Source organism: Dromiciops gliroides, chromosome 6, assembly GCF_019393635.1.
Source record: "Dromiciops gliroides isolate mDroGli1 chromosome 6, mDroGli1.pri, whole genome shotgun sequence".
NCBI lineage: Eukaryota > Metazoa > Chordata > Mammalia > Microbiotheria > Microbiotheriidae > Dromiciops > Dromiciops gliroides.
The window spans coordinates 17,260,596-17,283,805 of record NC_057866.1 but is presented as its reverse complement, the minus strand read 5'-3'; the positions used below and the strand labels follow the sequence as shown (position 1 = coordinate 17,283,805).

General features: G+C 48.7%; 3 protein-coding genes across 5 annotated transcripts; 2 read left to right on the top strand and 1 right to left on the bottom strand.

The window, feature by feature from the left end:
* Window positions 1-17: 17 nt before the first annotated feature.
* On the bottom strand, window positions 18-10,507 carry MED19 (mediator complex subunit 19). 2 transcript variants are annotated; one of them, XM_043973090.1, is made up of 5 exons: window positions 10,022-10,387; window positions 4,383-4,639; window positions 4,192-4,288; window positions 3,617-3,711; window positions 832-1,466 (listed from the first exon to the last, which is right to left on the bottom strand). In XM_043973090.1, exons 1-5 carry the CDS (start codon window positions 10,344-10,346, stop codon window positions 1,398-1,400), a joined length of 843 nt encoding a protein of 280 aa, XP_043829025.1. In that variant the 5' UTR covers window positions 10,347-10,387; the 3' UTR covers window positions 832-1,397. The 2 variants fall into 2 exon arrangements, with proteins under 2 accessions (XP_043829026.1, XP_043829025.1); XM_043973091.1 differs by lacking the exon at window positions 3,617-3,711 and having other exon boundaries at window positions 18-1,466; window positions 10,022-10,507.
* A 128-nt stretch (window positions 10,508-10,635) lies between these two features.
* Window positions 10,636-21,142, top strand: TMX2 (thioredoxin related transmembrane protein 2). Of its 2 annotated transcripts, XM_043973088.1 has the most exons (8): window positions 10,636-10,928; window positions 17,112-17,172; window positions 17,524-17,637; window positions 17,904-17,980; window positions 18,237-18,343; window positions 18,551-18,616; window positions 18,697-18,826; window positions 19,502-21,142. In XM_043973088.1, exons 1-8 carry the CDS (start codon window positions 10,740-10,742, stop codon window positions 19,646-19,648), a joined length of 891 nt encoding a protein of 296 aa, XP_043829023.1. In that variant the 5' UTR covers window positions 10,636-10,739; the 3' UTR covers window positions 19,649-21,142. The 2 variants fall into 2 exon arrangements, with proteins under 2 accessions (XP_043829023.1, XP_043829024.1); XM_043973089.1 differs by lacking the exon at window positions 19,502-21,142 and having other exon boundaries at window positions 18,551-18,605; window positions 18,697-18,789.
* An 836-nt stretch (window positions 21,143-21,978) lies between these two features.
* Window positions 21,979-23,135, top strand: SELENOH (selenoprotein H). The gene is made up of 4 exons (XM_043972600.1): window positions 21,979-22,235; window positions 22,330-22,475; window positions 22,767-22,897; window positions 22,998-23,135. Exons 1-3 carry the CDS (start codon window positions 22,111-22,113, stop codon window positions 22,865-22,867), a joined length of 372 nt encoding a protein of 123 aa, XP_043828535.1. The 5' UTR covers window positions 21,979-22,110; the 3' UTR covers window positions 22,868-22,897; window positions 22,998-23,135.
* The last annotated feature ends 75 nt before the right edge of the window (window positions 23,136-23,210 follow it).

Below are 23,210 nucleotides of genomic sequence, written 5' to 3'. Positions count from 1 at the left end.
GTGACTCACGCTTGACTTCAGTCTATTTTTTATAAAAGGTTTTCAGTCTACTGGATGGCAAAGTCTGCCATCTTAACTAGGCTGGCTGTCACTGAGCGCTAAAATAAATGAGGGAATTAATTCAACTTGGAGAGTCGGAGCACAGGCCCGAGTCAAGGAAAAGATCAGGGTCTAGGTTTTAGGGTGGTTCTTGTTAGTTTTTGCCTTTGGAAAGGAGGTGGCTGCTGTAGTTGGGGGGAGGGGGAGCACCTAAGCAGGCCCTTCACACCCCCTTATCCAGTCAATGTCAGGTGGGGCCAAGTGCCACCTGCTGGCACTGTGGTAGAACTACAGCTCCCTACTTGCTCTCTCTGCAAACAATGAGGTCAACCCTGTGCTAGGTTTAACTTGAGACGGGGCAGAGCAAACAAATTTAAGGAGGGACCAAAAGCACCTACTTTTGTTGGAGTTTTGCCTCAAAAGCTCTCTGATGCAGGAACTATCCTGTTTAAAACCCGATACTAGTTGTCGTGTTTTCACTCAAACCCAAGCCTTGAGCTGTCAGAGGCTATGGCAGCTAACTCAGATTGAACTAGAATAGATTCCAAGTCATCAGATTCCTAGCTCTGGAAATGTGTATCAGTGTGATCAGACCTCTGGAGCCTGTTTCCTCGACTATAAAAAATGGGACACCCTGAGTGCTCTAAACTGTCATTAGTTGGGGGCCTCGGCTCATTTAATTGGTAGGAAGATGACTTTTTCTCCGTGACCTTAGCAAGATGCTATCTATTAGTACCAGGCCAGACCCTCATCCTCAGTTTTCCATCAGTGGGAATGTGGTAGGCTTAGCAATGTTACCCTTCCCCGTATCTCATTTGGAGCGCTAATCCCAAACCCTTTCCTTACAACACTGGGGCCCCAGTATTGGTCCCCATTCTTTGTGGAGCCCACTCCACTAGTCAGTCCCCTGATGGACCAGCTCTAACCTAACAGCAGCATCCTCAGCCCTGTCCCTCAAGGAAAGAATCTCTCTGGTTCCCAACACCCAAGCACCACAACTCAGCCAGTTTGGTACAAGATGAATTTTTAAAAAAGAAACCAAATCCCAATAAACCAATCCAAATCTTCAAGCAGACAAACTGTACAAAAAGACATGGAGAGAAGGCTCCTTGGGAGGGGAGAAGCGGCTCCACCGGAGAAGCCAATTGGGCTGTGCCTTCCACAGGCACTGCCCTTCCCGCCCCTAATGAATCCACCTCATTCGCCCCCAGCCAGAGCTGGCCTGGCCTGCATTCTCCCCCAATCCAGGGGGATGCTCCAAGGGCAGCGTGTCCTCCAGCCTCCGAGGCTGCTTCCGTCGGCAAGTTCAGTGTAGGAGAACAGAGCTCCCCTGGCCGGTCTGTCGTCCAATGGTCTTGTTAACGGAGGCTACTGCTGCTGCTGGCCTGTGAGCTGCCCATACCGGGATGCTCTGGACTGTGTCGGTTCTGGGGAAAAAACAGAAGCAAAAGGAGGGAGATCATCTCAATTCTGGGGATCTCACCACAAAGTGGGGATCTCACCACAGGTGGGGAGCTACAACCTGTCTTGTCCCACCTTAAAGGACAAGTAGGCAAAAGGCTAAATAGAGGCAGCGTGGGTAGAGTAGAATAAGGTCTGGCCTGGGAATCAGGAAAGCTGGGTTTGTGTCTCACTCAGCTTGGCCGCTCACTAGCTCATGTAATTCTGGGGCCTCCCTTCACTTCTGAGCCTCCCTTCACCTCACAAGCACATGTGACAGGCCTATCATGTTGGAAGCACTCTGCTAGATGCTGGAGATGTCAACACAGAAAGAAAACCATCCCTGCCTTCAAGGAGTTGCGATTCCCCTGGGAACAGGACTAAAGGGAAGAGGGAGAGAGCATTAATAGCTATAACAAGGAAGAGCTTCCTGTAGGAAGAGGCAAGGAGCGGATCCTAGGCGTGGCCAGACTGTGCCAAGGTGCCACTGAGTCAGGAAATAAAATGCTGAGTTCGGGAACAGCAAATAGGCCAATTAGGCTAAAAAGGGGAATAAGGGGAAATAAGTCTGCAGAGGCAGGCAGGACCGGACTGTCAAGGCCTATCGGCACCAAGCTGAGAAGTCTGACTCATCTCAGAGGAAATAGAGAAGGTTTCTGATCAAGGAATTTGATGTGTGACATGGCCTACCTGTGCATTAAAACTATGGTGACAGCTGTGGAAGATGAAGACGGGGGAGAAGCCGGGAGACCAGTCATTCAGACAAGAGGCAGCGGGGGCCTGGACCTGGTTATGACTGACTGAGTAGAGAGAAGGGATGGATGGGAGAGATGCGGAGGCAGAGCTGACAAGACTTGACAACTGCCTGGATGTGAGGGATGGAGAACAATGACAGACCCGGGTGGCTCCAAGGATGGTGGTGCCAGTGACAGCAAACAGGGCAGTGTGCACATGGGACGAATTCTGAGAGGAAGGTAACGAGTTCCTTTATGGAGACGCCGAGTTGGAGGTGCTGACGGGACAGCCAGGCAGAGATGTCTAGCAGGCAGATGCTGAGGCGGGCCTGGAGCTGAGGAGACAGATCATGGCTCCTGATGGCAGCTGAGAAGATCACTGAGGAGGGTGGAAGGAGAGAAGGGGTGCTCTCTGAGGTGGAGGGGGGAGGCGTGCACGGTCCAGCAAAAGAGGCCAAGAAGGACTAGCTAAGCAGGTAGGAGGAGAAACTGGAGGCAGCAGTGGCAGGAAAACCCACGGGGGAGAGAATATCAAGAAAGAGGGAACGGTCGACAGTGTCAAGCTGCACAGAGGTCAAGGACACGGACTGAGTGGTGGCCATCACATTGGGCCTTTAAGAGCCAGGTGGTAACCTAGAAGAAGGCGGCTTTAATTGAGTGGTGGGGTCAGAAGGCAGACTAAAGAAGTGTGAAGTGAGTGGGAGGAGAGGACATGGGGACAGCCTTTTCTAGGAGTCTGGCTGTGAAAGGGAAGAGACAGGATGAGGCAATCAAGTGAAGGTTTTCTGAGGATGAGGCAGACCTAGGCCTATTTCTGGGCAAAAAAGGAGCAGCCAGTACATAAGGAGAGACTTAAGGTGAGGAAGAGAGATAGGAGGTCGCTGAAGGAATGAAGCTCCCAGGAGAGATGCCAGATAGGGTTCAGGGCACAAGGAGAGGGGCAGCCTTGGCAAAGAGAAGGACGTCTCTGGCAGAGACTAGAACGAAGGAAGAGAAGGAAGCAAAATGCAGCAGGGTTCTGAGGTAGCGAAGAGGGAACTCGGGCCAGAATGCCTTTGTTTTCTCAGTAAAGAAGGATGCAAAGTCCTCTGCTGAGAGCAGAGTGGGGAGGGAGGATGTGTGGGAGACTTGAGGAGAGACAAGGTCTGCCACAGTCGCTGCAGGGAGTCTCCTCAACCGTAAAATGGCTATAATCAGTCATACTTGTCACACTGGGGTCCCAGGGCTGGTGTGAGGAAGGCATTCGGTAACCCTCAAAGCCCTACACAAAGGTGAGTGGCCTATGACCCCACGGGCTTCCATCCGCAGCTCCACCACCTGCGGGAAAGGACTTGGATTCGCCTTAAGATAAAAACAAGATACACAGGACCTCACTGGGTTACAGGAAGAGACCGCCATCCTACCTTCTTCTTCTTCTTTTCTTTCTTCTTCCTTTTCCGCTCAGGATCTTCTTCCTTTTTCTTTTTCTTTTTCTTGTGATCCGAATCGGATGGAGTTTCTATAGGAGACAGTATCACCTGTAGAGTTCCTACTGCTTATGAACTCAAAAGCCAACATGAAAACTGAGTCAAGGACAACTGTTATTTTCCAAGTGGCTTGAAAGGGGGCCTCAGGCTCTACCAGGGACTCAGTGTCAAGTCCCCCCCCAGGCTAGTGATTCTTCCTGGAGTATAAAAGTGGGACTCAGCAGGAGCTTGGTGTTAAGAGAACGGTCAGCGTTGTACAGTGAAAAAAGCCCTAGACTTGGAATCAGGAAACCCGGCTCAGAGACTTCCTAGTTGTGTGGCCTTGGGCAAGTCACTTCCCTTCCATGGGCCTCAGTTAGCTCAGCTAGAAAATGGGGGCTGTAATCCTTGCACTAGCTACCTTTCAGTGCTCAAGGAATGTGAGTGCCTACTGTTTTCAGACTGCTTGAGGGAAGCAAGAATCCGATGCAGAAGATGAGAAGGCTTTCTGGCCTTCAGGAGCAGTTTCTTACCTGGGGGGACGGGGTCCTGGGTCCGACTCTGTTTGTGCTTGTGCTTATTCTTCTTCTTGGGGGGCTGGATATGCATCAGGCGGCATTGCTCTGGCAGCTGGAAGAAGGGCCCAGAAGTGTCGTGAGTAGAGGCGGAGGTGGCGGCCTCCACGTCCAGTCCCCCTCCCCTCAGCCCCGGCTGCAGGACTCACCGGGCCGGCGTGCAGGCGGAAGCCTGCCAGCATGGTGCCCGTGATAGGGTTGAAAGAACCACCAAGGATGGGCGGCTTCTCGATGAGAGAACGGAGGCCGCTGTTGTCATGGGAGCCGGGCAGGTCGATCATCCCGGGCAGGTCGGGCAGGAAGTTACTCAGCTTTTCCTTCACCTTCTTCCCGCAGAATTTATTGTAGGCATGCTCCAAGTTGTAGTGAGTGATCAGATTGGTGCTGCCTGTCAGGTCCGTGCTGCCTGCAGAGAAAGGGCAAGGGAGCAGGATTCAGGGCCTGCTACTTCCAGGCAGGGAGGATAAGAATCTCGAGCTACTGAGCTCGTTGGCTTCCTTAAGAGAAAAGTAAAATGTTTAACTCGCCCTGTGTGTAAATGAATAGCGGAGAACATAGAGTGTTAGACTGAGTTCCTGGCCCCATCACTAACTAGTAGCCATGTAAACTAACCTCAAATCACTCATCACTCTTCCTTCTCTGCTTCAGTTTCTTCAATAAGTAAGGGTTAGGCTATGCAAACTCTTCTGTCCTAATTCTCAAATGATACAATTGCTAACTATAGCAGACATTTTAAAAATCATAAAAACACCTTCATATTCATGGAACTTCAAACCAGTTGGTTTCAACAAGAAAAAGCAAGAAAAGAGGCAATATCTGGTCCCTTATTAACCATTTTGTGCAGCTCTTCATTTTCTCTGAGAAAACTTTAGAATAAGGCTCCATTCTGAATGTACTATGCAGAGCAACCCACTAAGACAAATAAGGTTTCCTGAACAGCAACTGAACTAAGCAATGGGATATTAACCTCAGGGTTAATAAGGGCTCTCAGCTCTTGGTTTACTTCCCAAGGAACTTTCAGCTTCTTACTCACTGACCAGGAAACAACAAACACTGTCACTTAGTTAAGTCTCAATTAATTTGGAGGTGGGAATGCCTTATTTATATTTTGCTGTCTGCCTTTTTATCAGTCAGTACCAGATGTTCTTGCACTGTGAGATCACTGCATTATGATTTTCTGTCGATAATGCAGTATTTGACGCTAAGTAAGTCGTGGCACCTGGAAAGGTGGGGATGAGGAGGTATCAAGTTACCAAGGACTTCAAAAATCCCAACTGAGGTTTTTACATTTGATCCTGGAGGTAATGGACAGTGACTGGAATTTACTAAGTGGAGGGAGGCATGGTTAGACCTGTGCTTTAGGACGATCTCTTTTTGACAGTCAAGTGGAATATGCTTTGTAGTGGGTGGACATGTGGCAGGCAGAGCCACTGGCAGCTACGGCAGCAGGCCAGGCTGAGCCTATAAGGATCTGTATCAGAGGAGAGAAGAGGGTGTGAATGGAGGGATGCCATGGAGGTCATTTAGACAGGCCTGACAAATGACTGGAGAGGAGTGAGAGAGTGCACAAAGTCTAGGATTACTTCTAGCTAGTGCACCAGAGGGACCGGGAGGATGGTGGTACCAATGGCAATAGGAAAGTTAGGCAGAGGGGAAGGGTTTGGGGGGAAAAGATAATGAGTTCCATTCTGGATATGGTGAGTGTCCAGAATGCTCTATCTACTTCGCTGTCTCTGACTGAGCTCTTCCTCAAAGTCGGTAACTTATCACAACCCTGATAAAATTCCACCATGAAAAGGTCTGAATTATTAGCTCTAATATTGATTATGTGTGGTCATATAACTTACACCTGAACCAGGAATGGCATAGATAAGTAAAGCGGACACCCACCATACAGGTGTCTCATCAGAAATCTTACAGAAATCTCGTTCATAGGCATCATTTATTCCGATCCCTCTAGGTATTTTTCTCCCTCCTTTTAAGGTCAGACAAACAGGTCCACACCTGCTGACTATTTCCTACAATTCACACGACAACCCTCTGCAGTCCATACTCGACATTGATTTGAGTTTTTTCCAAGCTCACCAGTGACCTCCTAATCACCTAGTAGTGGAACAGCAACCCCCACCTGATTGCTTACTGAACAACCTCTTCTTAGGGATACTTGAGGGCACATAGGTGGTGAAGTGGATAGAGTAATGGGCTTGGAATCGAATCAGGAAAACTCCTCTTCCTGACTTCAAATCCAGCCTCAGACAGTTACACATTAGCTGTGTGACTCTGGCCAAGTCACTTAACCCTGACTGCCTCAGTTCCTCATCTGTCAAATGAGCTGGAGAAGGAAATGGCAAATCACTGGAGTGTCTTTGCCAAGAAAAACCCAAATGGGGTCACAACGAGTCAGAAACAATGTTGCTGCTGCTGAATACTTGAAGCACCTAGGTGGCTTAGTGTATGGAGTGCTGGGCCTGGAGTCAGGGAGACCCCAATTCTAATCTGGCCGAAGACACTGTGTGACCCTGGCCAAGTCACTTAATCCTGTTTGCCTCAGTTCCTCATCTGTCAAATGAGCTGGAGAAGGATATGGCAAATCACTGGAGTATCTTTGCTAAGAAAACCCCAAATGGGGTCAGGAAGAGTTGAACACAACTAAAAGAATGACTCAACAGCAGCAAAGGGATACTTGAAAGAGGGTAACTGTTCATGGAAGGGCCAACATGGCCTCTGAGGCCCTTCTCTGAGATGTTAGGAATCTACTTCTCTTCCTCCTTGACTTTTTGGGAAGCTTTTGATATTGTTGACCTTAAAGATCCTTCTCCCCTTCCTATTTCTCTAGTCGATCTTATTTATGGTCCTCTATTCACCTACTACATGTGATTTATGGAATTCACATCACAGGGACCCATAGTTCTCAGCCTTTTACTCTCTTTTTCCCTTGGAGATTGCATACATTCATATGCTTGTTTCTACCATCACCTATGAGGGTGATGGACGTATCTCTACCTCCAACCTTCACTTCTTCCTCAAACTCCAATTCTGTACCTCTCACTTCCTGTTAGACAATTCTACTTGATCACTTTAGTCAACTGAAGCTCAACATTTCTTTTTTTCCTTTCTACATTTTAAAAAATATGTTTTTATTGACCATAGCTGCTAGTGCAATGGATCGAGTGCCTGGCCTGGAATCAATAGTTCAAAGCTGGTCTCAGAGATTAACTGTGTGACCCTCAGAAAGTCATCTCTGGTTGCTTCAGTTTCCTCAACTGTAATATGAGGATAATAATAGCATCTACTTCATAGGGTTACTGTGAAGATCAAATGAGATAATTGTAAAAACAAAAAGTACTTAGAACAGTACCTGGCACATAGGAGGCACTATATAAATACTTATTCCATCTCCTTCCCTTTTTACATCACCACAATTTCCCCCAGTATCCCTCCTCCTCTTTCCAGAGAGCCATCCCATATAAGAAGTAGCATTTTTTTGAGGAAAAGAAAAAGGATTTAATGAGAAAAAGGAGAGAAAAAATCAGTACAACTGATGAATAAATTCATTATATTCATCAATTCTTATAGCACAGTAATAGTCTAGTAATTGTGGTACATTTTGTTCAGGTGTTTCCCCAATCAATGGGCATCTTGTTTCCAATTCTTTGCTATCACAAAAATCATTACTATGAATATTTTTGGATATATGGGGCTTTCTTCTTATCAATAGCCTTAATTGGAACACAAGTCTAGTAAGAGAATCTCTGGGTCAAAGAGTATGGGCATTTTGGTCACTTTATTTGCATGATTTCATATTGCTTTCCCAAATGGTTTTACTAATTTGCAGTTCCACCTACAATGCACTAGTATTTTTATCTAGCCACAACTGCTATAACATTGACTTCCTACCTTTTGTCATCCATGACAATTTGCAGGGTGTGAAGTTCTTCAGGGTTGTTTTCATGTGCATTTCTCTTATTATTTAGTGATTTGGAGCATCGTTTCATATGGTTGTTAATAGTTTACAATTCTTTTGAAAAGTATATATTCTTTGACCACTTATCTATTGGGGGATGGCTTTTGGTATTGTATTTGTCTGTTAATTGTTTCTATATCTTGACAAACACAACATTTCTACAACAGAACTCATCATCTTTCCTTGAAATATTCATTCTATACTACCATCTTACTTATCAATTTCTGTCAGTGGATACAGAAGCATAGTTTTAGAGCTTAAGAGTTTAAGGCACCTTAGAGATCATCAACACCAACCCCCTCATTTACAGCTGAGGAAATGAGAGTTTAATAATCCAAACAGGTTAAGTGACTTGTCCATGGTTACAAAGGTAATCGGCGGCAAAGCCACAATTTAAACGGATTTTTAAAATTTTTGGTTTCTGAAGTGAATTCAACACTTTCCACTGCACCAAGCATTACCCTTCTATGTTAACCAGGTTCTAAAGCTTAATCAGCTTTGACTCTTCCTTTTCTCTTGCTCCTATATCCAAATAGAAAGTTCTCTTGATACTTGGGTCATAACTCTCATATCTAACCTTCCCTTACATTCCTCCTTCCTAACATTTAGTAGATTCTTACTTCATCCTAGACTATGATAAGGGTTTTAAAAACTGGCCTGTCTGCTTCCAGCTTTCCTCTCTCCATTGGCCTGCCCAAGGCAATCCAATCTTTTTCTTCAAGGTTATGAATAACTTCAATGTTGAGCTCAGCAGGAAGTCAACCATCTGGTTAGCACTATCACTTCTTCCCCCACCCCCTGTACAGATCTTGCAAAGGTTCCAGATGCTCCCAACATATGTGGGAGTATCCTTCTTTAGCCGGTAATTTTCTTCCTTTGCCAAGTTAGGGCGGTTGGGCAGCCTTAGTTTAGCTGCTGCACTGTGATGAATATGGGAATGTGTTCCCTACATATGGGAACCCAGAGCCGAATCGCTCATTACAACATTTTTTATAAATATCAGCGTCTCTACCCACTGCTGAAATTGCTACGGATCCATCGATGTGCTGGATCCAGGTACCCTGCTCTACTTTAGCCTGTTGGCAAAGGAAACGACCACCTTGATCTATTTGGATAATTCTACACCAAGAGACTTAAAAGTCGGTCGTGAGGTGCACGTCAGTTAGATTATCTGCCCATATCTAGGAATGGAGCCAGCCAAGAGGCGACGGGAGGTTGGCTTGAGATGCCAGATCCTGCTTGTCAAAGGCGCTCCTAGGGGAATGGACTCTCTTCCCAGCTTAGATTGTCTGGGTAGCTCACTTCCGGGAGGAGCCGACCACAGAGAGTATCACTGGCTGCCAGACAGAGCCTCTTAGAAATGATCTCATCCTCACAACGACCCCGCAAGGCATTTGACAGAGAAGGAAACTGAGGCAGACAAAAGTCGAGGGACATGCAAGATTTGAACTCTGGTCCTCCTGATATCAGGTCCGGCGCTCTCTCCACTATGCCACCAACAAACGATTTCTACGACACGTCAAGGAGTCAACAAGCACTTATTAAATGGGGATTATGCCGGGCTAGCCCGGGTAGACAAGGTGCCAGAAGGGAGTTTAGAACCCAGGTCCGCCGGGCTCCAAGAGCCCAGGGCTTCAAGGCCGGTCATTGGCCGGCCCGCTCATTCGGCCCCGCCTCCTCGGCGCTCCAATTTACAGATATACCTGCGTGTCCCCGCCCTCTTTGCTCCATTATTTGTCGCTTCCGTTCATTGGCCTACGGCCCCGACCCCGCACGCCCTCCCTAGGAGCTGATTGGCTGGTTTCCAAAAGCACCCGGACTCACCTGGGAGCTCCCGCATCAGGTAGAAGGGTCCGCACCCAGCTGCGGCCTTGTCAGCGCCAGGAGGAGCTGGGGCCGCTGCGGGCGGCGGGACCGTTCCGGGGCCCCCACCCGGAGGAGGAGGCGGTGGAGGGGGCGGCTTCCCCGGCCCAAAGCCCAGCGCAGCTGGTGGCGGCGGCGGCGGCTCAGTCTGTGCACCAAAAAGCGCTGTGAAGTTCTCCATCGCGTCGGCCGCTCTGCCTCTGCCTCTGCCGCCGCCGCCGCCGCTGCTGCTGCTACCGAGGCTGCCTCCGCCCACTCGGAGTCTGGCACCGCCGCGGCGTCTCATTGGATACCCCTTTGGCGCTGCACCGCCCTTCGCCTCCTGGAGCCTCTGTTTATTGGATGCGTCTGGCTCCAGTGGCCGGAGAACTTCCGTCGCTTTGAGATGACATAGAAAGAAGTGCAGCTCAGTAACCCGAGAACGTCTATCTTCCCACCTACCCCCCAGCTCAGGGTATCCAATCAGAGAGGGAAGCCGTGAGAGGCCAGCCTTTCAGAGAGGCCGTTCTTTCATCTCTGTCCAATCAGACTCCAGCTCCTGGCGCAGATTCCGGAGCGACAGAGGCGCGGCCCAATCGGGAGCCCCGAATGGCAGGGGGGGTCGTGAGACGGGTTCGGCGTCCGGCAGGTATTCCGGCTGAGCGGCGGCGGTTGTAGCCGCTGCTTCGGGGTCGGCAAGATGGCTGTGCTGGCCCCGCTGCTGGCCCTACTGTACTCGGTGCCGCGGCTCTCGCGATGGCTGGCCAAGCCCTACTACCTTCTGTCGGCGCTGCTGTCGGCCGCCTTCCTCCTGGTGCGCAAGGTGCCGCCCGTCTGCCTCGGTCTCCCCACGCAGCGCGAGGACGGCAACTCTTGCGACTTCGACTGGGTGAGCGGAAGGGGTGGCCCAGGGTCGGCGAAGGGCAGGGTGGGAATGGCCCGCCGGAGCGCCAGGGCAAAGTGCCGGAGCCCCGACTCGGGCCGCACGCGGTTAGAAGGTGCGGGGACATAGCCAACGGATCCCGGCGCTGCCGCTGCCTCCCCGCGTGACCTTGAACAGCTCGTGGCATCCCTGGAGGACCGGGCTTCCTGCCCCGCTGCCCCATCCCCGAAGCCAGATCCCGCGGCCTCTGCGTGGGGAGACCCTGGATTAACTTTACGTTTGGCCGCCCGATTTGCCCCCCCCCCCCCCCGCTTCTGCCCCCCCCACCCCCTCTTGTCCTCCCCCCACTTCTCTCTGCGCCCCGCCTTTTCCCCTCCCCCCTCTGCGCCCCGCCCTTTTCTTTTCCCTTCCCCCTTTCCTTCCTCACCAGGTGGTTAGTCACCCCCTCTTTGTGCCAAGGCAGATGAGGGTGCGCCCCTTCCCGCCTCCCCCTCTGTGGTAATAGGGCTTTTATTCCGCTATGTAACTTTCAAAGGCCACATAGGAGTGGTATTGGGCTGACTGCGGAAAAGCTGGAGCGCAGAGAGGGGAGGTTAGGGAGCTCCCCAATGGGGCAGGAGCCCCAGTCCCAGTCCGCGAGCGCCGGACACGTCCGGGCCCACGGGCCTCGCCTTCAAGGAACTTTTACAAAACTTCTAGTGGAAGACACACACACACACACACACACACACACACACACACACACACACACACACGTCTGAAACTTGCACAAGGTCATGGGGAGTAACTAGTGGGCAGAGGAGGCAGGGCAGGCTATGGGCAGTCCTGGGTGCCATTCCTCCTCAGATCCTCGACTCCCCACAGTGGGGAAGGGACTGAATTGCTTAATATCACACCACCCCAAGTAGCAGAGTCAGGGTCTGGACAGAAGACTCTTCCTCCCTTTGCTCGCTGTCACATAATTTCTTTAAGTGTTGAATTTTTTGTTTTTTTTTTTTTTTTTTGGTGAGGCAATTGGGGTTAAGTGACTTGCCCAGGGTCACACAGCTAGTAAGTGTTAAGTGTCAGGTCGGATTCGAACTCAGGTCCTCTTGACTCCAGGGCCGGTGCTCTATCCACTATACCACCTAGCTGCCCCAAGTGTTGAATTTTTAATGATCAGGAATCTATTTCCTCTCCCTCCCACCACTTCTCATTAAAAAAAAAAATCTTTGCGGCAGCTAGGTGGCAGAGTGGATAGAGCACAAGCCGTAGATTCTGGAGGACCTGAATGCAAATCTGGCCTCAGACACTTAACACTTACTAGCTGTGTGACCCTTGGCAAGTCACTTAACACCAATTGCCTTGTAAAAAAACAAAAAAAAATTAAAAAAAAATCAATCTTCATAGCAAAACTAATATCAGTATTAGCCATCTCCAAAAACATCTCCTCTTGCACATTTAATCCATCGTTTTTCAGGAGGTATGTAGCATGATTTATCTTTAGCCCTGTGGACTCTTGGTGTTAATCATTGTTCTTACTGTTTCACAGTTGTTTTATCTTTTCATAGATATTTAGTCTTTTGACTTCAAATCCATTGTTTTCTCTAAACCATGCTGCCTTTTTATCTAAGCTTAGTTTCTAGCTTATCACATACTTAAACCTTCATCCCTCCCTCTTGAGCTATGATCACTCACTGTTTTTCCCCATCTTCCTTTCACTTTTCAGCCAACCCAAATCCTGGCCTAGCTGAAAACATATTAGTCCTAACAACAGTTTAAAGAGCCTTAAGAATTGGAAGGGACCCTAGAGATTTATCTAGTCCAGTCCTCTCATTTACACATAGGGAAATTGAGGCATATAAAGGGGAAGCAACTTGACAAATTTCACAAGGTTAGTAAGAAGTGGAGATGGAATACATGCTTGGATTTTTTGATTTCTAAGTCCAGGGTTCTTTCTAGCATTTCACGTATTAAATGTCTATTTTATGTATAGCACCATTCTAAAGGAGATAGATTAATAAGACCTAATAGTGGTCTCCTTGATACAATAATAAATTAGAACACCCACCCTCCTCACATTTCTTTTTTTTTTTAAGTGAGGCAATTGGGGTTAAGTGACTTACCCAGGGTCACACAGCTAGAAGTGTCAGGTGTCTGAGGCTGGACTCAAACTCAGGTCCTTCTGACTACAGGGCCAGTGCTCTATTCACTGCACCACCTAGCTGCTCCTTCACATTTCTATAGTAATTACAAGGCTCATTCCTCATAACCTTCATGTGAGACAGACTGCAAAGGTGAATAAGATGATTCTTGTTCTCCTGGGAACTCAGAGGAGTCTCTCAGAGGGAATACAGCATTCCTCCTCTCTACCTCTTGTCTTTGTTCCCACAGTCATCACCCTAGTTCTAGTCTCTTTATTATCCTCTTGAAATATTGCTAGAACTTCCTGGATAGTTTTGCTGCTTCAATTCTTCTTTCTCCAGTATGTCCTTTATACCATTGCATAATATATTTGCCCAGAGATATATCATGCCAGCTGAAAAATCTTCCCTTTCGCCTTTCTTCAAAATTTTTTAAATTAAATTTTGTTTTTCAGGCAATTCCAACTTCCTGTCCCACATCTCACCTCCATGAGAAAGAAAAAAAATTAAAACAACCCTTTACAAATATATAGTCAAGCAAAATAAATTCTCACATTGACCATGACCAAGTAAATTGTCTCATTCTTCACTCTGAATCTGTCACCTCTTCACGATATTTCATTATGTTTAATCAGGAGTTCTCTGGAATTGTGGTTGGCCATTGCATTGATCAGAATTCCTAAATCTCTCACAGCTGTGTCTTTCCAATATTGCTATCACTGTGTAATTGTTCTGGTTCTGTTCACTTCTCTCTTAATCAATTCATACAAGTCTTCCTAGGTTTCTCTGAAACTGTCACTGTCATTATTCTTACACACATTAGCATCCTTTCACATTCATGTAGCATCATTTGTTCACCCATTTCCCAATTAATGGCACCCCCTTCAATTGCCAATTCTTTGCTATGGCAAAAAAGAGCTGCTGTAAATATTTTTTGAACATCTGAGTCCTTTATCTCCTAATGAGACCTAGTAGTGGTATTGTTAGGACAATGCGTATCTATGAAGTTTAATAACTCTGTGTTCATAGTTCCAAATGGCTTTCCAGCATGGCTGGAGCAGTTCATAGGTCCCTCAACAGTGCATTTGGCCTGTTTTCCCACAGGCCTACAGTATCCATCATTTTCCTTTTATGGTCAATTTTGCCAGTCTCATGGGTGTGAGGTAGAACTTCCAAGTTGCTTTAATTTACATTTCTCTCATTATTAGTGGTTTGGAATATTTATTTCAGACAATTATCAATAGCTGAATGATAGCATGGATTCCTTCATCTGAAGACGGCCCGTTTCAGGTCCTTTGACCATTTGTCATTTGAGAAATGGCTCCTACTCTGATTTGACTGTTCCCTCCATAACTTAGAAATGAGACTTTTTATTGTGAAGAAAATTCTTTTTCAGGTATAAGGTACTGTATAAATGTTAGCTATTATTGTTGTTACAATAATCAACCCCATGGGTGTTTTGCAAGGAAATCTCCCTTTAAAGTACTGTATAAATCTATTACAAAACAAAGAGCAGGATGCTATTGGAAAAACCTGGAAAGACTTACATGAGCTGATGCAAAGTGAAATGTACTATATACAAAATAACAGCAATATTGTAAGATGATCTGCTTTGAATGACTTATTTTCAGCAATGCGGTGATCCAAGGCAACTCTGAAGGACTTGTGAAAAATGCAATCCATCTACAGAGATGTCATAGGTCAGACTAGAACTGAACGATCTTATACCACCTTCCCATCCTTATCCCCAGGGCTCTTATACCAGGCCCCAGGCCCAAGTAGCCTGGCTCCACCCCACAAACAATGACATTCTCCAAGGAGAAAAGGAGCATCTGAGAACAGATGGAAGTATATATTTTTGTTGTTAGTTCCTTTTTCTAAAGTTTTTTTGCCTGCTATGTTTTACATGACTGCACATGTATAATTTATATTGAATTGCTTGAGTTCTTACAGAGAGGGGTAGGGAGGGAGGAAGAGAATTTGGAACACAAAGTTTTAAAAATCCATGTTACAATTTGTTTTTACATGTAAGGGGGGGTGGATTCTAAATAAATAAACAAACAAATAAATAAATGAGACTTTTATCAGCCTGTTGCTTTTTGAATTACAGTTCATGGGATTTACTCTGCTGTTTCTCTGCCCTTCCGGGTTTTTTTGTTTGGTTGGGTTTTTTTGAGAGGCAATGGGGGTTAAGTGACTTGCCCAGGGTCACACAGCTAGTAAGTGTTAAGTGTCTGAGGCCGGCTTTGAACTCGGGTCCTCCAGAATCCAGGGCCAGTGCTCTATCTACTGCGCCACCTCGCTGCCCCTGCCCTTCCAGTTTTACTGGCTATTACTCCCCTTTCAGGTATACTTTGCTCAAGCCACACTGCAGAGCTTTGCCTTGCACTCCCTTTCTTCCTTGAAGCACATATTCTCATTACTGAGGTGTTCTTCCCCCTTCTGCTCTTTGAATTTCTACTTGTTAAAAAAAAAGTCCCACTTTGATGCTGCCTCCACTAGGAAGCCTTCCAGAAGGCTCTCTCCCCTTCTGTCCCTTACCCCACTCCCCACCACCCTTGTAATTCAGGTGGCTGTTTTGTACTTGGGCACATAATGGCTTTATGACCTTGGCCAAGTCATTTCACCACTCCTGGACTAAGCTGAGGAAAGTTTCTTTTCCTTCACCAGACTTTACTTCTCCTTTCCCACAAAGCACTTTGAGGGCTGGAAGATGGGTTAGCTACAATTGGTTAGCTCCTCCACCCCTCCAGGGCCCACCACAGCACTTTGCTCACATCCACTTAATGTTTATTACTTCTGTTCTAACACATTAATCATATTTCCACTTGTGAACCTGTGGCCTTCAGCAGACCAATGTGCAGAGGTGGAATGTCTTCCCTATTTATAAAATGAAGGAAATACACTACATGTCTAATAGGTGAGCTTGTCTCTACCTGCAGTAAAATTCTGAGTCTGAGAACATTTTTACACCATCTTACCTGTTCCTCCCCTGCCTCCTTGTCTCTTCTCCTTACTGCCCACCCACAGCCATTTCCTGCTCTATCCAACCTCAGGCTTGATCTCCCAGCTTTGAGCCCTTCCACCAGGCCCAAGACTGGCGTTTACCTTTCTTTGTATCCCCAGTTTTAGTACAGTGCCTAACACATGCTAGGCACATAATCAATGACTGACAGAGATGGACGATTTCTCTAGTTTCAGCTTCAGGCACAAGACTTACCAGAGTTCATCTTCTGTGCCCTTCATTGATGATGGAGAATATGGGCAGAAAATCCAGATTCTAGATACATACTGAAGTCCATGCCTTTGTTATTCATATTGGCTGGCATCATTTGCTTACTTGAATCAGGTTGAATGACAGCTCTGCTGTTGACAATGATATCCCTAGAAGAGACAAGATAATAAAGTATCCTTGGGTAAATTCTTATTCCTAAGGCTAGCATAAGTTGTTGACCAGTAATGAACTATAATTGTGCTTTAGTATGAAAGCATCTCTTTCAGAATTCATCCTAAATGGACCGGTAGTGGTTTAGCGATCACTGATGTTCCACTCATTCGGAGAGCTGCTTCCAAGTTGGTGGCTTTTTGGAGGGAAATAAATAGTTGAGCCCCTTGTGTTGAGAAGAGGCATTGACCTGGGATTCAAAGGCTTGGGTAGTTTCACAGTTTCCCAATGCTTTGAGACATATTAGTCTGTAAATATAATGATCCCTTACCAGGGTAACCCAAGGGGATTGGCGTGAAACCGTGGCAAACTGTGTATTAGTATTAGAGCAAAAGATACTTCTTGTCTTTGCAAACTTAAGAGAAGCACTGTATGTCATTCATATGAGGGGGGAAGATACTTTGGCTTAAATACATATGAATTTAATGGAATGTCACAATACTTCATTATATCATTTTTCCTACAACTTTGCGACTGTTTCCCAACTCTCCGTGGTTCCTGTGCTGAGACAGTGCCTCGGTTCCTACTGCTGCTTTCCCCTTCAATTTGGATCTTGTGTCTTGCTGCCCAATGTCTCTCTGCCTTGGTTTTTCATGTGCAATCACTGTGATTCTCTTACAGAGGGAGGTGGAGATTTTAATGTTCCTCAGTGCCATTGTGATGATGAAGAACCGGAGATCTAGTGAGTGTGCCCCCCTGGTCCTCAGCCTCTCTGGAAAGCCCGGGGTGGGAAGTAGTCGTCATTCAGCTCTTTGAACCTGTGTGACCATCTTGCAGTGGGGACATTAATAGCCGAAGTACCTGCCTTGTGAGACAGTTTGGAAGATCCAGTGATTTCCTTGGGGGTAAAGAGCTCTTGCGGCTGTGATTATGTCAGTTTCAGCTATTGTTTTCATGCTCCTTTTCTCCTTGTTTGTGGGGTGGAGCCAGGCTACTTGGGCCTGAGGCCTGGTATAAGAGCCCTGGGGATAAGGATGGGAAGGTGGTATAAGATGGTTCAGCTCTAGTCTGACTTATGACGTCTCCATTTCAGTCACTGTAGAGCAGCATATAGGTAACATCTTCATGTTCAGTAAAGTTGCCAACGCCATCCTATTTTTCCGCCTGGACATTCGCATGGGCCTGCTCTACATCACACTCTGCATAGGTGAGGGTCCTGGCTTCTTTAACCCTGTGGGGAAATGGGCTGATTTACTTTAGGTTGGGCATTGACTTAACTCTGGGGACCTAGTCCTAATCAAAAATCAGATTCTCCATTCTTTTTCCTAATTCTTTGTGCTCTTCAGTTGACACAAGCTCAACTGTCAAGGAAAATGCACAATTGTTGTGGGGAGCACATGTACCTATAGTTGGGTGGGTACGGCAGATCCCCAGGGAAGTTCTAGTTTTTTTATGATCTATTTCTGTGTCTAGTGTTCCTGATGACTTGCAAACCTCCCCTCTACATGGGCCCAGAGTACATCAAGTACTTTAATGACAAGACAATTGATGTGAGTTGTCATTCTTCCTTCTCCTTGAGGTCCTAGGGAAGGTGTGGGGTGGAGGATGCTACTGAGAGAGTGGAGAAGTCTGCAGTTCTGTTTGCTAGGAGGAAGAGCTGTATTTAGGCATTTGTATCACTGGATCAGGAATATGTAATGTGGCTATGTTTGAGTGGCAGAGAGGGTGAAGAACTAGATTCTACGGTCTGAGATTCCTCAGGGCCCTGTATCATCCAGCTGACAGATCTGACCTTGTACATGGCAGGAAGAGCTGGACCGGGACAAGCGGGTCACATGGATCGTGGAGTTCTTTGCCAATTGGTCTAATGAGTGTCAGTCATTTGCTCCTATCTATGCTGACCTCTCTCTCAAGTGAGTAGCCCACCGGGAGGGACAGTGGAAACAGCTGCTGCTTCACTGTTTCTCTGTCTTGGTTGATTCGTCCAAAGCCCTTAAATTCCAACATGTGTTGGACGTGAAAAGTCAGCTAGGATACCCTTCCTTCCATTTGTCACCACTCCTCCCTCCCAGGAGTCTGTTTCTTATGGTTTGTTCAGTATATTAATGTCTCCCTGCCAGGTACAACTGCACAGGACTGAATTTTGGGAAGGTGGACGTTGGACGCTACCCTGATGTCAGCACAAGGTATGTGGCCCCCTAGGCTAAGGAGTGAACCAGGAGGATGCTGGGAGAGGAGCTGACATAACTTTTTATTTCCCTTTCAGGTACAAAGTGAGCACGTCACCTCTCACGAAGCAGCTTCCCACCCTGATCCTATTCCAGGGGGGAAAAGAGGTGATGCGGAGACCCCAGATTGACAAGAAAGGGCGAGCTGTTTCTTGGACATTCTCAGAGGTACTTGGAGAGGCCCAGGGAGAAAAGAGCAGCTGTCTCTTGATGCTTAAGAACACAAATATTCAAGGAGGGTTGGATAAGTTAAGGCCTCTCTTTGTTTTCCCCAACTTTCATCTAGAACAGCTTTTAAGGCTTTTAGATTGTCTCTCCAGAAGCATTGTTCAAAAACACGTGATGCCCAGCTGCCCAGCAAAGTTTCTCGACTTCACCTATAAAAAGTTCGAGAGACATAGTTTCTGGGTAATTCATCATTTGATTAATTATGCTAATGGATAATTAATAAAGGGGGTCAGTGGCACTCCCAAATGCCAAAAGAACTCTCTCGGAACCCACCAAAGGGTTAGATGCCCTTGGGAAAGAGTGGATGTTCCTGAGGGTGGCAGTCAACTCTGGTTAGCCACGAGACTTCTAATGAGGGGCCGGAACCTAACATCAGTAATGTAAACACTACCTCCCAGACCCCACCTCCCACCTGAGTCTATGTGGGCTTCCCCACTTGTGTGGGGTCTGAACAAGACTGGGGAGAAAGTTAACCAATCCCATTCTCCCCAACATCCTTCAGAGGCTGACTTGACCTAAAGGGGAAAACCCCTGGCTCTCTCCAATAATGGGTTATTTAATAATCATTTCTCACCTCATCTGAATTAGGGTGTGTGTCTTTCTGCTTTCCCCCAGGAGAACGTCATCCGGGAGTTCAGCCTCAATGAGCTGTACCAACGTGCCAAGAAGCAGAGCAAGACCCGAGATGTGATCCCTGAGGAGCCGCCCGAGTCTACGGCTGCTCCCGCACAGCCCGAGGAGGAAAACAAGAAGGATAAATAAGAGCCCTGCTCTTCAGGCAGCTCTCTCTTGGAGCTTTTCCCTGGTTGCCTTTTCAGGCCCTGCCCTTACTATAAGGGACTTCATCACTGCTGCCTTTTAGGATTTTTATTTATTCCTTATTTGGAATAGGCCTGGAACCAGGCCCAGGCTGTTAAGGGGAGGAATTCACAGTGAATGTTCTACAGAAGAATGTTCTTTGTGGCCAAGCACCTTCCCCCACTTTGGTCACCATTTCACTGAAGGGGAAAAATAATCAATTTCTTATCTTGGAAGGGAGGTTTCATTCTGAATGTGGACGATACTGACTGGGTGGCCAGGAAGAACCAAGAATGGGTTAATGCAGAAGTCACGTGTTTTGACAATCCTCTGGCTCCAGTGGTCCTTCCAAGGGCAATAGACTAAACAACTTTCAGGTCGAGGCACCACTAACAGATCTTCAGGATCATTGACTTCACTTCCCTTGGGTCTTTCCGGCCTTTTCTTATTGCTATGTAACATTTGGTAAAGCAGTTAAGCTTAACTTTGATTTGGGTACTAATTATAAATTCCATTTACTACTGGTCTGCCCTAGGGGTGTGTGGAAATATGGGGTACAAGTTGCTTTAAGAGAGGTAGTTAATTTAATTCATTTCAACACTTCTTTCCTTTGAGCCAAGGGAAACCAAGAATATATAGTGTCTCTGTGTGTTGGAGACTGAAGGAGAAAGGCCAAGGGCAGCAGGAGTATTCCCTTGACACTATTGATTTCTTTTATGTTTATCAATTTATTTTCCCCCAAAAGATCAATCTGTCTCCCACACCCCAATATTAAGCAAATAAAAAGAACAAGCCTAAAAAATAAAGAACTCTCGAGTACACGAGTGGCAGCAGATCAAATTCCAACTTTGGCCAAGTCTGAAAATGTGAGCCTTCTCTGTGTGAGGAGGTGAGTGGAGTAGTTCATCTTCCTTCTTTTTGCCGTTATGGTTTATCATTGGATTGATCAGAGTTCTTAGGATGGTTCTTATTTTGCTCATTCTGCATCAGTTTGTAGGGGGCTTCCCCATTTCCTCTGGAGCTGTCCTGTTTTCATCACTTCTTATGGCATAAATATTCCATTACATTCATTTGCCACAATTTAGTTAGCAGTTCCCACTGAGATTCAAATTTGGGCCACAATACAAAAAACAGCTAGAAATGTTTTTTTTGCACATCTATCCCTCTCCTCTTTGATTTTTTGGGCATATAGCTCTAGTAATAGTGGAGCTGAGTCAGAGCTCGCTTTTTTTAGTAAGGGGGCATGATTCCACATTGCTTTCCAAAATGGTCGGACCAATTCTGTTTCACAGTCGCAACTCTGGTACTTTTTCCCACAGCTTCTCATCTTTGCCTCTCATAGGTGTGAAGTAGAACCTCAAAGTTGCTTTAATCTGCATTTATTTAGATTTAAAACATTGTATTTGGTTGTTGATAACTTGGGTTTCTTCCTTTGAAAACTAAATACTTTGGCCATTTTTCAGTTGGGGAATGGTTTTTATTATAAACTTGGATCATGGAACCTTTATCAGAGAAGCTCATTGGGAAGATTTTTTTCCCCCCAGGTGCCAGTTTTCCATCCGGTTTTTCCTTCATAGGTTTTGGCTTTTTAATTTTACGGACTCAAAATTGTTCGTTTTATCTTGTCTGATTCTACCGCCCGTTTGGTCCCGAGTTCTCCTGTCATCAGGTCATTGTATCTGTTTGGAACGAGACACCACCGAAGGCCGCAGAGTGGCGCAGTGGGTAGAGCGCAGGCCTGGAGGCCGGAGAGGGCGTAAGGAGCTCCCTGTGACCCAGCCGGGTCACGGAACAGCCGCGCCACTATCTTGTCACGAATGAACAGCGGCCGCGGCAAATAGTCCTCCCCACCGTAACGGGGTCTCGTCATGGGATCCTCGGAGCCCCTACTGGTTGATCTTAGCGGCTCTATGGGGGGGCAGTAAAAAAAGTTCCCCCACGTTTGCTGCCCTGGGCTGCCGAAGCTCAAGCGGGCGCTCCCGGGCGGGGCGGGGAAGCCCCGGCTCTCCGACCTCCCACCGCCCCGCCCAGCCTGTTCCGTAGCTCTAGCCCGCCCGCCCTTCCACAGTAACAGCTAGGGCACGGGGTGGGCGGGCCTTGGAAGCCGGCGGGAGGGAGCGCCCACGTGACCCGAAGGGGCGCGGCCGAGGTCCGTACCACTTAGAGAGGGTTGGGAGGGAGGAGCGGCGGCCGCCACGCCCCCTGAACTCGCTCCGGAGCGCCGTTGGTGGGCGGTGGCGCTAACTTGTCTCCCCGCCCTCTGGCGCCGGATGGTTGTGCCCGGAGGCCCCGCCCTCCACGTGGGGACGGGCAGGGCTGGAGACTGCGCACTCGAGTTCCGGGTCGCTGAGCTCCGCGGCGCGGGGACTCCGGCTCGGCCATCTACACGTGCTTGGTACCCACGCGCCTCCCGGGACCCGGGCGCCATGGCTCCTCGCGGGAGGAAGCGCAAGGCGGACGTGACGGCGGACGGGGAAGCCGAGAAGCCGGAGAAGCTGGCCCAGAGCGGCGATGCGGGCGCGGGAGAGGCCCGTGTGGTCATCGAGCACTGGTACGGCGCGGGGAAGGGGAGCGGGCCCCGTGGGTGGGGGCGCTCGGCCCCGCGGAGCCGCCTCCGCTCACGGCCCCCGGCTCTCTCTTCGCAGCCGAAGCTGACGCGTGTACGCGCGCCACGCGGAGGCCGTGGGCCAGGCGCTGCGCCTCGCCCGCCCGGGGCTGTCCGTGCTGCTGAACCCCGGCAAACCCCGCCGGAGCAGCTTCGAGGTGACGCTGCAGCGGCCGGACGGCAGCCGTGAGTGCGGGCCCGGGCAGGGGGAGGGGGACCGGACAGGGAGGGGGAGGGGAGGGGGAGGGGCGGAGTCGCGGGAAGGGGGGAGGGGACGCGGGGAGGGCCGAGCGAGCCGGAGCGCCCGTCCACCCGAGGTCAGGACGAGGGCGGCGCCTGGCGCCGGGGCCGGCGTGGCTCCGGGGCCCCGGCCGGCCTTCTCCGCTGGCTCCTCTCGGCGTCCCGTCCTAGGCCAGCCAGGGGACCGGGCGAGGGGCGGGCCGCGGCCGTCAGCGGCCCCGTCTCTAATTGTCCCAGGAGCGGAGCTCTGGAGCGGCATCAAGAAGGGCCCCCCGCGGAAGCTGAAGTTCCCTGAGCCGGGGCAGGTGGTGGAGGAGCTTAAGAAGCAGTGGGCCTGAGGACGCCCGCGCAGGACGCGCCGTGACGAGGTGCGCGGCAAGGGGAGGGGGGGGTGGGGACCCCCCCCCCCCGGCTCTGCGCTCCCCCTCCCCCCGCCGGGCCCCTAACGCCTCCTCCCTCTCCTTGCAGCTGTCCGTCCGCAGGGATCCGGAGCATCCATGACGGAGCACGACCAAACCTCGCAGTCGTGTCCCTGAAGCTGTGGCTCCTTCCTCGGGGCGGGCTCGGGGCGCGTCCAGTGCTTAATAAAAGCCTTGGGTACCCAAAGCCTGCGGTGGCGCGTTGATTTCTCGGGCGGCCTCCCTTCCCCCCCTCCCGAGAGAGACTCGGAGTCCGGGCAGG